Below are 13,560 nucleotides of genomic sequence, written 5' to 3' on the forward strand. Positions count from 1 at the left end.
TGAGCCTTATCAGCTTGGAAAAGCGAACTGGCCATCAATGGCGATTGCGGCTTTAGACGCAAGGTGAGCATTTGACAGTATGGATTGGGGTTATTTGAGGCACAAGTTGGGCGGGTTTGGGTTTGGCCCTAGATTTACATTGGAAATCTTGGCAAACTTTCAAATTCCTAGCTGGTGAATTAACGTGAAGGGGAACCTTTCGGTCAAGAGTAATATCAAGAAAGGCACGCTGACGGGCTGCCTGCTCTCCCTCTTAGACCTTGGAAGGTTATGGAGCCGCTAGGGAACATGAATATGACTGGGAAAATCCGCTGGTGGAAGGGATTCAATGCAGATTTAAAGTACATAAGCTAGCAGTATAAGTGGACAATGTTTTGTAATTCCTTCAGAAGGGTAGGTCGCTCCCAGGGTGAGGGACATTTTACTGGGTTTTCTGGAGGTCTCTGGATTTGGGCTAAATTACTCTAAGTCAAAAGCTCTTACTGTCTCTGAGAACCTGGGAGAGGTGAGAGAGTAGAGTAATAGTTATCCCCTGAAATGGGAACGGGAGAGTGTGGAGTATCTGGGGGTTCAACCGACATACGATTATAGAGATTCGTATAAGGCGAATACCCTCCTTTATGGAATAAATTAATGGAGGATCTCAAACGATGGGATATGCAGGAGCAGTCTTGGTCAAAATGAGTGACATTGCTCCTCAGATTGATATATGCATTTCAGGCCATCACAATCCAAATCCAAGCTGCGATTACTCAAATTGCAAAAAGAACTCTTCACTTTCATCTGGAACTAGCAGAAGTACCCTTTCTACGAACGGGGTCTGTAGACAGACATGAGAACACTGATCCTGTAGGTCGCTGTTCCGAATCGCTTATCGATTGATGTGCTTTGCACCCTGAAGTAAACTGCTCAGCGAATGGGCGTGTGTGGCTGGCTGACATACCCAGGTGCAGACGTTCGTGGGGGTGCAGCGGGGGCAAGAGTTGGTGTGCTGCTGCATACTGAGACAGTCTGTCCTCTCCCCACTCGTCGCCTCACCCTGGCATGGTGCAGTTCATTTGGTGCCTTGCAGTGCAAACATCTTGGAAGCCGTGCATCGTAGGGCCTGGACCTTGACTTTTGTTCCTCGTGTCCCAACTGGTCCTATGACCACATTGATGTTTCGCCGATTTCAGGCAATCATCTCATGTGTGAAGGTGCTGAAATCCAGGGAAAGCGGTGGTGTGTCCAAATGTCATGTAACTAGTAATGTCCGGAGGCGGAAGTCGGCAGATACCTGCCCAAGTCACACCAATGTTGGAATGGTCGGCGAAACCAGTGGATAAGAGATGTGTGAGGTGCAGCAAGGGGGAACAGATATCCCGTTGGCGATGCTCCCATTTGTGGGTGATGGAGCCTGGGGGGATGCTGCTGGACACAACCAAATGCACCCTATGGTACTGGAATAGAGCACTACGGAAGAAGGGAATTGCGGTGGGACTAGGCCAGTTATTTCCGGTCAGCTTTAATTTGGATTTTGGGCCTGGGAGAGCTGCAAAGTCTTGGAATGATTGGAGAGGGGAAATGTCTATTAGGCTTAGGGACTTTTATAGGGAGGGATGCCTCTCTCCTTTGAACAATGCAAAGCCCAGTTTGATATAAGGGAACAGGAGCAATTTTGGTATACACAAGTGAGGCATTGGATAACTAATAGGTTTGTGAAGGCGTCAGGGACATGAGGAACCAGGTGGCTTGGAACACTCAATGCACGAAGAGGGCGCCTCCAAAGGAGTGTAATGCATATATAAATTGCTGATCGCTGCCACAATGGAGTAGACATGGCCCTTTATGGAGAGATGGGAAAGGAATTAGAGTTGACTATCTCTGATGTGGAATGGGGACAGAAATGGGCAAGTTCAAACAAATCCTCTAGATGTGCCACCATCCATTAAGGAATCGGCGTATAAGATCTATTTTAGGTGGTATCTAACACCAAAACGCATTCATAAGATCATGGGACACGGTTCTCTGATGTGTTGGAGGCATTGTGGATGTACCCGAGATTTGAGTCATATGTGGTGGTCCTGCCCACGGGCGCAAATATATTGTAAAGAAATCTCAGGCCATAATAAGGAGATCATAGGGAGTACGCTCCTATTGGATCCGGTTCTTGTGGTGCTTTGGGCGGTGGCAGAGGGTAGCTATGCAGCAACTGGGGCATCAGCAGCACTCCTCACTCATCTCTTGATGAGCGAGAACGGCTCTGGCTCACTGTTGGAAATCTAAGGAGGGTCCCATTGAAGCACTGTGGTGGGTTAAAATCTGGGGAATTGTGGCTATGGGAAAGATTTGGGCCTTAGCAAATGTAAGTTATCAAAACATTTTGAAAGTGTGGATGCTATTTTATGATAAAGTGAAGGACAGAGAACATCTATATTTTTCAAGTGCCAGCTGTTGAGAAACCTTTCTATACTGTAAGAGGGTCTGTGTTGTCTGGCGGTGGGGGAGGCGCTGGTGGGCAAGGGGGGAAATTAAGGTCGGGTTTGTTTCGACTAGCTGACAGAAGCTGTGAACAGTCTTTTCACCATATTGCTGGCATGGTTGAAGGGTGTGGGTGGGGGGGGTTTGTTCAAAACAGGAGTCAGCAGGTGGTGGCCAGTGGTGTGGTTCGGCCCCATGATGGGCTCATTTTTCGTTTGGAGGCTCCTGCAGCTCCCTTGACTCCCTGGGCTGCCTCATGGGCACAGTCCGCTCGCGCTCTCTACCTCTCCCGGCCTTGTGGCTATGAGCCACGCTGTAGGACCCCTCCTCACCCAGAGTGCCACACTACCTTCTTAAGTGCCTGAACCCCAAACCAGGAGCACTAGTTGCTCAAGCAGTTAGTTGAGCAAGGCTATACCCATTGGTTCCGGGATCAGTGAAGGATATTTTCTTCAGGATGCTATAGTTTTTGGTTTGAGAGTCCTCTTGCAGCCATGCAACAGCGCACACCCCCCGCCGAGGCCAGTATATTGAGCTGTTTCCTGTGATCTTAGTTCCCTATTTCTATGCATTTAGCACACATCAGGATCACTATTTAGCCTCACTGATTTACTGGCTCATTCCAAACACTCTGAAGGACTCTAGCATCAAGCCCTGCTTGAACTGTGGGAGGCAAGTGTTTGTGTTGGACCCCCACAGGCTATGCCTTTTCTGCCTTGGGGAGAGACCATGATATGGAGCATTGCGGCTCCTAGAAGTCCATGCACCCTATGGCCCTCAGGGAGAGTGCTGCAAATTTCTTTGCTTTCTACTACATACATCGTAGTAAAAAGACCCCCTTCAAAGTCCCCACTCGGGGAGACCAAAATGACCATGGTTGAGGAGCTGATAAGTAAGGATAAAAAGCATAGAAAGAGGTTCCTCTCTACCAGTGACTATCCCAGACAATATTGCTGCTCCTCTAAGAAGTGAAGTCCTCACTCCCACCCCAGAGCCACCTCAGAGAACTCGCCACTTACACAAGTATCATTTCCCTCAAAGTCCTCCACTTGGAGGAATGGGGAAATAGTCTTGCCTCATATGTTGGATATCTTTGCCAACGTCCCGACCCTAGCGGTGCCCTTGGTCTCACTGTGCTTAGAGGCGCCGACAGAGGTGCTGCGGAGGACAGCAACCTCATGTCTGTCTGTTCCAGCTCCTCCACTTGATTCCAGTAGCTGGAACACTGTGGCTTCCTCGTCAGTCATTTAAGGCCCAGTGATGGCTCTACCAGTGCTTCCCCGAATACGTACCTCTTCGCAGAAGCCCATTCTTGTCAAAGATGTTAAGTCGTTGCCAAAGCAGGGGATTGTCTCCCCTTTGGTTTAAACCATTATATTTAGGGGTCACAGTACTTTCCCTGAAGAGTTGGGGAATGATTCTGCAGGCTTGGTTTCTCGCTTGCAAGGGGGCGCCAGTGGCTTAGATACCTCTCTGGACTAAACATGTCTCAAGGTTGCTTTCAAAAGGCGTTAACGGCACATTGCAATTGACTGCATTGCCGAAATCCAAATCCAAATTATTTTATCTTGGCCAAGTAGAAGGGGAAACGCTGAGCAACCAAAACACTAATTCTCGAAGGATTGTTATGCACTAATCTGAAGAACAATGGACTCCAAAACATGGGGGAAACACGGGGAGGGAAGCTATGCCGTTGGGTGCTCTTGTTTGAGAAAATGTCTCAGATTTGAGTATTAGTATAGACTTTAGTCATGTGCTCAATTTCCAGTATTATCATGGAAACTAAAAAGGGGACTGGGCAACAAGTTACACATCAGTCATTAGTACCTAGACAGAAAGGTGGGTGAACAACAGCCAGACAGTTCCCTTGACATGCAGGCAATAACGGCCATCATTTTGCAATTCGAGCATTTGGATAGCTTTAGGTCACACAGCATTCACCAAGACTACTTTGATCTGCTCTCCCCCCCTCAAACCCTCTATGCCCTATCCACATACCTGCTTAGAGTGAACGTATCCTCTTCTCTTTGCCTCGTGTCTTCTGCCCCCCTAATCCCAAAAAAACAAAAGAAATGTAAACAATATTGACAACTCCCTTTCGCTGGTACACATTTCCACAGCAGCCAACATGTGATTTGATTTCTTTGCACAGCTGGATTGATTTCATGCTTGCAGGCTCATATCACTGTGCTCAAAATGAGAATATGAAATCCTGTGGCCAAAGAGGATTACTTGAACCATACCCGAACGAGACTCAGGTTGATATGTTTCGCTCCCCGGCAGTTTCAGAACCTTCTCAGAGTTAGGAACAATTGTAAACAATTCAGATTTCTTTTTAAGAACCCCGTTCACCCAGGCACCGGGGTACTAATAATATGGTTTGTAGACTTGACTTAAGGCTCCCCCTTTGTTTGAAAACATATCAATTGTTTCTTGAGTATAAGAGTGATTTATTACACACTTAAAGGAGACACATGTTTCCACATGAGTAATTTTCAAGGCTGTGGTGAGTTTACAAAATGTGCAAGTGTTCATAATTTCATGTGAACAATCGAGTAGTGAAAAACAAGGTGAGTTGTCAGTGTTGCATTTGGTTGTGTTGTGACATATTGGTGCACAGATGAGATGTGGTGATAGTGACAAGGATGCGCATGTCACACGGAACCAACATACTGCATTAGTGTCATGGTGATGGTTGAGTGACAAGTAATGTGAAAATGCATTACGATGAGTATGATTATATACATTTGGAAATTACGAGTCTAAGGTAACATTGTTGAAAACATTTAGAAGGACATGTCAAGCTGGTAGGCGGCAGCAAGGAAGAAGAGGAGAAAAACTAAGGGAGAAAAAAAAGAGGGAAATAGTTGTTGGGGGTGTGAGTACCTGGCCCTGTGTGCCCATGGAAAAGGGTTCACTGGTTAGTCTGGTTCCTTATTATGTGTGATATGCGTGATAAAGTTATTGTGGAATAGAGATCTCGAGTAAGGGCTCTTGTTGGGTAATCGTAGATAAGCGGTTAGGTACCTGTGTGGTCACAAATAAGGCTAAGGAGATGGTCTCTGAGAGTTAGTATTGAGTGGTGGGGGTGTAAAAGGACGGCCTGGCAATAGTGCCATGGGTAGAGGCTGGGTTCCCAAGTGGTGCATTTGGTGCTTGCGAATAGGAATCCTGCGTGCAACATTGTGAGTGACTGTTAGTCTCATGGTGTCGTGCCATGAGTGCTTGGAGTCATGTATAATTGGTAGGCTGGCACCGGGTATGATGAGGGTCAAGACGACTCATTTATTGTTTGACAACTTTCAAGTCTACAACGCACATTATCAGTACTGCAGCAACCAGTTGAACAGGGTTACAAAAAACCCTCTTCTAACTCACTGGGAAGGAAGAGCACAGTCTCTCAAGAACCTCTCACCAGTGGCAGGACCCATTCCCAACCATCCTAATCAGCGCAGTGATCTGTATATTCTAGTGTTCTACCCCAATTCCAGTACTATTTTGCTCCTGGGCCAATGATGAATTGCTATCACAAGACCAACCCAAAAACCTGACATTGTTCCTTAGACTCCAGCGACTCAAACCCTTCACGAAGGGGGTTGTCCATTGAAGGAGGTTGCAAGTCGATCAGATGCACAAGCTTTAAACTGGCACTGTAACAATGAATCAGTTCCTTCAGGAATGAGAATGTCCTGAAGGGCATCCATTGCATCTCTTCATAGGCATGCATAATGCAAGAACTAGAAGACAACAGAAATTATACAGTTTGGTAAGTAAAATAACACCTTGAGTAAACAAAAGGCATCAGCCTCATCAAGGTCTGCACTAGGAAGCAGGTTACACCTGTATGCTTAAAAAGGATCAAATTTAGAGGTCACAAAACCTTTGGTATTTAGCAATGTTTCCAAATGAACCTGCAGTGAGTAAGGCAGCGGTTGCAACATAAAACAGCCTGTGTCATTTTAGAATGAAAAGTATTAGTAGGCATTTCCGTCTAAACAAGTTAACCTACATCTAGGTCTACTTGCCTCCCTCTACCCTATTATCCCTTACATTACCAAAAACTTCTGGATCTGACAATGTAAATTGTAATATTCTGCTCCGTAGCTCAAATTAGTTTGTACTACAAATGAACACAATTCTGAAATAAAGAGGTAGCATGACCTGTAAATAAAGGTTGCCTTTATTAATTAATGTATTATACAGAATTACATGGCAGTAAATAACCTGTACGATCAATTTATGCCATTTTCATTTCAAATGAACAATTAACATTACCTTGGAGGGGTTTCTTTTGGTTTTTCAAAGTCAACCGATCGCCATTCAGGTTCCTTCTGTTTTAACCGATCAACTTCCGTGTCTTTTTGCTTCTGAAGCTGTTGCTTATTGTGGACCTCTCGCAATTCCTAAGGAGAGGCAACAAACATTTTACACATAGGAACTCTACTAACAATAAAACCTCATGTTTGACTACTTCAAAGAAATACTGTAAGCTTTACCGTTGTTGTACGAATTCTAGTGTGCCAAATTCTTTCAATGGTTTGGAATAGCGTGCAGAATAGCATAAGTAGGGGACCTTAAAATGCATTCTGTCATCTACCACAATGGAAATGTTGATTCCAGCGAGTGGCGAACCTCTGTTTATCAGTTACAGCAAAGATTTTCTAACTGCATAGTGGCCAATTGTGGACTTATTTTTGGTCTTTAATTGATAGATATTTTATTATTGGTTTTTAACTTGCAATAACGGGACAATAGAAATATTGTAAAAGATTCCAGGTGTGGTTTGAGGCAGGTCCCGAGCGGGTGAGCCAATTGTGAAAGAACGGTACCTTTGTCACTATAACTGAATTGGAGGTGGGAGCTGGGTTTGGCTACCCTCTCGGCCTTCTCGTACCTTCAGTTGAAAGGGGTGCTCACAGTAGGAAAATGGATAGACAGGATACAGAGGGACCTTACTCCTTTTGAGAAGCTCTTAGATAATAGAATGGAAATGAAGGTCCCGATTTCGGTTATGTATAGAGAACTGGTGATTGCTGGGAAAAGGCCCACGGAAAAGCTACAACCGAGATGGGAAAACGACATTGAGAGGGAAATAGACTCAGTTGTGGTTGAGATTGTGTAGGGGGGCATGCATCTCAGACATCGATTTCGAGCCAATACAAATTGCATGCCATCAAGCTCCTACATAGGTGGCAAAATGACCCCATCAGGCTCTCAAAGATGTTCCTGACTGTGAGCCCTGATTGCTGGCATCTATGTGGGGAAAGAGCCGACTACTGACACATGTGGTGGGGAAGCCCCAGAGTGAAGATGTTTTGGGATGAAGTGTTGGGTTGGATCAAGGAACGGGATGTGTTCACCGATCCAAAACACCATTCTTGATCCTGATTGGTATGGAGGAAATGGAGTGTGAACTGGGCAGTGTGAGGGGGTTGGCAGTGCCCCGCTGCTTGCAGCGCAAGCCTGCCTGGTGATGAAATGGAAATGAGCCCCGACTCCAGGTAAGAGGGACTGGGTCAATGTGGCGTTGAACATATATACCATGGAAAGGATCACTGCAGCACTTCATGGAAGAGCAGCACCCCATGAGAACCCCTAGTTACCTCCGAGTTCAGCGCACTATAAAAGCAAATAAACTAAATATTTGAATAATTGAAGCAATGTGATGTTCAGTAAAAGGACGGAGGCACTGGGGCAGGGTTGCTTGTTCGCTAAAGTTTGTTGTTTCTACATTGTGAAAACTCAACAAAAAATGCTTGAATATTGTACTATTATTGAAAAACACTCCAAGTACTTTAAGCACATATTTTTATATTCCAGTATTAAATCTGTTAAAGCAAAGTACTGGAGATCTCTACATTTAGCATGCTATTTAACAAACAATAACACGACTGGTAACATCAAACTACTGCCAGAAAAAGGTCACTATAGGAGCAAAACAATATACACCACAAAACACACATGCAATTAAAGTGCAATTTAGGAAAAGCAATCTAAATACAAACAAATGTGCTGCTTATTGAAATAATTAAAATGTCAGAACTTCTCAATCAAAGCTTCCTGATATCAGATCCCCATTTCAAAACTAAACCTCCAACAGAAGTTGTTTTTCATTAACTTTCACATTAAAAATGTACAACATATTTGTGGCATAAATGTTATTGCTCAAATACTTTTCTAAAGCTCTTTACTAGCACATGTTTCATCAAATGTGGCCCAAATGCTATTATATTCACATGTAATGATCTTCCACCACCACCAGGTTCGACTCGACGCCACGCTCATCCCTTATTAAGAGAAAGGAAACTGACATGGATAGCAAGGGCGTAAAGTGCAAACAAATCAAAGTCTACAGTCAATACCTAGGTGCCACCCAGGATCCTTGCGTACCTGCATCAGATAGCAAAGCAGAAACATCCCATACCACATTTTAAAGCCCCCCTTAAGTTACCCTGCCTACCACAGTGCTCTGTTCTCGTAGCTAATTTGCGCGATGTGAAACCCCAAATACAGAAATAAATAGGCCACAACAAGTCTGCAAATCCAGGTTAAACACTTGACCAGCTAAAGCCAATACCCTCTCATACCATTCTGAAACAATTTCCTGTACAGTCCCCTTTCATTGCTGCTTAAGCATCAGGTGAGTGGTTTCCCTACTGTTAGGACTGATTTTCAACGCTCTGGCATGGAGTACAGACGTATAGAAAGCAAACCTACGTTGTGTAGCTAAACCAGTTTAGGTACCAGTGGCAGGAGGTCTAGGCCAAGTTCTTCAGAGGTGGTGAGCTTGTAAGGGGTCCACATTGAGGTCACACAATGGGAGACACAGATTATACTTAGACAGGATGTGTACAAATACAGTTATTTATGGCCAAAACACTCTACAGAAAAATAACTACCAGCAGGTAGACTTCACACAAAAATATCAAATTAAATACATATATACATTCACTTTGTTATAGGGCATAATACAGATCAGAAGCTCCTACAAAGGAAAGGTTAGACTAGTAGTATGTACAGAAAGGTCCACAGAGATTATCACCCAAATAAAACTGTCTAGCCCCAAGTTGCCTGGGGCCTTTTCCCCAATAGTTCAGGTTACAGTTCCACACATGTTAGGCTGCAGGAAAAAATGCAAGTATGTTCTCTGGGGTAAATGAAGGATTCTTAGGGCTATGGATCAAGTTAGACTAATGCCCAAAAGTAGCCCCAACAGTCAGATGTCTTGAGCAAGTAAGTAATGGCAAAGCCAATAATGATTTAAATAAGGTTTATTATAAGCCCAAAGACTTATAATGGCAGCATACGGTAGGTTAGAAGCTCTGTAACTTACCCCCTGTACTCCGATACTTCACCAGATTTGGCAGAACAAAAGGAAGAGTGTCCAAGTTTGCTTTTCCCATCGAAAGTCAGTCCTCGATTCACAGGGGTTGCAGGTTCGAGCAGATCTACGCTTGGTGTCTTTCACTGTTGCAAGGACTCTTGATCGAAGAATGCAGAAAAACTTGATGCAGCACCGCAATCAGCAATGGACTCTGGTCAGGTAGGCTATTTCGGACGGTGGTCACCGCAGCAGGGCAACGCAAAAGGACTATGTAGCTGCGGTCGGACTTTCCATCCTAGCGCAGGTCCCCCGATGCTAGGACGCCGAAATGTCACAGGAGGTAGTCTTGTAGGGCCAGCTGAGAAGCCACCACGTTTCACGCGAAAGCCAAAAAATAAAGCTGGTCAGCCACAGGACGGTTCCAGGGCACTTCCAAAGGCTTCCTTTTGGCAGGGCACCGAGCAGACGTCGGGAATGGATGGTCCCTCCACTCCAAGGGTCGTAGCTCCTTCGCAGGACTACTAAAGATCACAAGCAAGACAGGGCTCCTGCAGGACAGCAGCAGAGGTTGGTTGCGAGGCCTCCATCAGTCAGGTCACAGGTTTCTTCGCAGGTCTCACAGCTGGATTGGATACATGGCTCCTTCAGGTTTCTCCAGGATCTCTGAAGAATGGGTGCAGGGCTCCTCTTATCATAAAAGCCAGTAAAGAGCTGAAACTCCCACTAGCCAATCGTAGGACTAGCCCACCCACCCCAGTAGTGGTCCAATCATGCATACCACTCAGACACAAACCAGTTTATGGATTGGGGTCAAACAGACCCAGCCCACATCCTGCCAGCAAACACACACAGCCCTACAGTAGCCAGCCAAATGCTTCTGCTGTGCCGGGCACTGGAAGTCCTTATAAGGATTTTCCTGGCCTCTCAGGCCAGGAAGAAGGCCAATCAACAACATGGCAAAAGGACAACCGAAAAGTCTTGTGGCAATGCCAGGTTGTAGCAATAGCCAGAGTTAGTAGCCAAACGCAGTAAATGCAGTAAGGCTGAAACGAAAATTCCAAAAAAGTGGGGAGAAGTCACTGCTGCCACCAGTTTATCCTTTTAGCACACGTAGAGATCCAAAAATCCTCAGTGTTAGTCTAGGACAAAACAAAAATGCACCCCATTGTACTGCAGTGTAAACTGCTGGGCGCAATGATAAAAAGTTACAAGTGATACAAAAGTAACCAAAAGTAGTAACACGACTAAGGGAAACAAGGTTTTGCAGTACTGACAGCCCGAAGAACATTTCTGTTTCGCCATAACGGTTCAAATTCTCTGCATCAAGAATTAAATGCATTGAATCATTTCCGTCGAAAAATTGTTCATCGAATTCCCATACATAAAGTGCAAAGTGTTTATTCATCAAAACCCTTCTATCTAATAGGGTTTCGTTATATAAACACTTTACATTTTTTGCATGAAAATTCGATGAAACATGCCTAACGTTCGAACGTTAGAGGAAGCTGTCCAGTGCTGAAATCTATAAAGTATTTCAGCACTGGCCAGCGTCCTCCAACTTTATTGGGGGTGGGAGGGTCCCCCCCTAACACTCAAGAGCACCCCCCTAACTGTAACCCTAACTCTAACCCTCCCCCAAACCGGGGGCGACCAGTGGCGGCCGCTAGATTTGCCCATACCGCCTCGAGACACCGTCGGCCCGGGGGCCCTGACGGGACCGTCCCCGGGGCCCCAACATTCCAATTGCCTGAACTCTGGGGAGTCTCCCCTCCCTGCTTTAAATCAACACGTATGACAGCCCTCCTCGGGTGGCGCTGCGCGGGGCTTTCCATTGGGTGCAGCCCATTACTCTCCAGGTGCTCGTGGCTTGGTAGTGGTTTCCTGGACCTTGGGCTTCCTCTGTGCACTTCAAACACCTGGGCAACAAGTTGCTTGCCCCCTGGATGCCGCCATTGACGGATTACTTGGAACTGGGTTCCCCCATGGGGGCCCCCCCCTCACTGCTAACAACCCAGCAGAATGTGACATAGGTGTAAACATGTTACGCTCACCTGGGTTCCACAGGGGCGCCGAACAAAGCTGGACTGCTACGGTCTCCACCAATGTGACTCAGTGTAGTGATGAGCGACTGCACTTGCCGACTTAGTTTTGTCTGTCTGGCATGTAGGAGGATTTTCCTAGAGTGGTAAAAATGGTAAGTAAGCCGACCGCTAAAAGGAGGTTTAACTTCTGCTTCCGTAACCACCTTGTGTTCCCCTTATTATGTCTCACCTTATTGTTAAGGATGGGCTCTTCATCCTGCGTCGGAATGTAGGGGTGCGTTGAAACTTGGGAATCCAGTTAACTTCACTGATCCTGTAATCTTCCAGACAACAATGACTCGGAGGTAAGTTTTATGCCAATCCAAAGTAGCATGCAATGCTTTAGAGTTCAGGTTATCTTATAGTTCACTCTTGTACTTTTTCTTTGTTTCTTCCTCTTGCAGAATTGCCCAAGACAGGTGTCTCTTCGCCGAAAGAAACGAGGTAGCGCCAAGGTAAGATTCTGTATTTGCACCAAGCAAAAAAGTCTTAGCAAGCGATATTGTTCATTCGTGTGATTAATCAATTGTCCTCTCTTTATTCTGCAGGTGCGGCACTTCCCTAGAGTGAGGGACGTATGATGGTGACTCGTGAGACCTCGAGGGAGTATTGCCTCGGGTAAGTATCTTGTGGTGCGAGGTCAAATGTCTTTTAGCGAGGCACAGCTCACCTGTTAACTTTATCTTTTGCAGATGAGGATGTTCCGAGCAGCGATCTCATCAGAGTGCCTCGCTGGATCGCATGGATGAATGGAGCATCGATGAGTACCCCGCGGCGCTGCTGCTGACTGTATAGCGCAGTAATTGTTGTTCCTTTTCTTGCAGGTGCGGCGACTCCCGGATGATTGCTATGACGAATGGTGAGGCTCTTGTTCTAATCTGCTTTTCCTTTTCTCCTTTGCAGGTTCGGATTGTGAAGAACAAGACGGGCGTAGCTGAGGACTGGATACTGGAGCCGCAGGCACGGTGAGTGTTACGCTGCAGGAGTGCAGAATAACGCGAAGCGTGTTCTGTTCTCTGGGCGTGGTTTATATAGCCACCCAGAAGTAGTCCCCAGGTGAAGTAGTCCCAGTACCACACCCAAGGAAATAGTCCCTTGAATAAAGTAATCCCTTCAAAGGCCTCAAGGTGGCCTGTACATGGTTTCTCCACTTGATGACCCGATTTGCCTGAAAAAGGCAATATGAGCCTGGCGCCAACAGCGCCAGGACTGAGTCCAGGAAGCCCTTAGGCAATCTTTTGGGGACTTACAGGTCCCCATGGGTGCCAGTACTCTGGGCAGACTGGTCTGCTGCTGATGTCTGGGGGCAGGCATTGTGACAAAACATAGGAGCCAATGACGTGGCCATGGTTTGACTGAGCTGGGTTGTGAACTTTGCTGGACCATCGTTATAAACCCTGGTCCAGCAAAGTGCCGGGACTCCCTGGTCGCTCCATGTAGCTCCAACCATTGACACAGCCCAGCCCTGATCACCAGAACCTATCCTGCACACGGCCAGCCCCGCGGACATACGCCGCCAGCAAAATCACCAGACTTCTCCTAGGAGGGGCCCCCATTGCTACTGATACAGTCACAGTTCGACTCCACTAGTGACGTTGCCACCTACGCTGAATCCGTAGAGGGCCAGAACTTAGAGGCTACTGCTGCGGTACACACCTACATGCTCAAAAAGAAGCTTGAGAACACAGCGTAACC

The 13,560-nt window shown here is 46.1% G+C and overlaps 1 protein-coding gene across 4 annotated transcripts in view; it reads right to left on the bottom strand.

Moving 5' to 3' along the window:
• The window catches only part of ITSN1 (intersectin 1), a 3,188,156-nt gene that overhangs the window by 1,552,230 nt on the left and 1,622,366 nt on the right, over positions 1–13,560 (bottom strand). For all 4 annotated transcript variants that reach the window (XM_069636218.1, XM_069636217.1, XM_069636220.1 and 1 more), the window contains exons 19-20: positions 6,736–6,863; positions 4,459–4,509 (exon numbers count right to left, since the gene is read on the bottom strand). In XM_069636218.1, the coding sequence (XP_069492319.1) occupies positions 4,459–4,509; positions 6,736–6,863 (179 nt within the window). The remainder of the gene's footprint in view (positions 1–4,458; positions 4,510–6,735; positions 6,864–13,560) is intronic.

The sequence above is a fragment of the Ambystoma mexicanum genome, chromosome 7p (genome assembly GCF_040938575.1).
Source record: "Ambystoma mexicanum isolate Mex_15411 chromosome 7p, UKY_AmexF1_1, whole genome shotgun sequence".
Classification (NCBI taxonomy): domain Eukaryota; kingdom Metazoa; phylum Chordata; class Amphibia; order Caudata; family Ambystomatidae; genus Ambystoma; species Ambystoma mexicanum.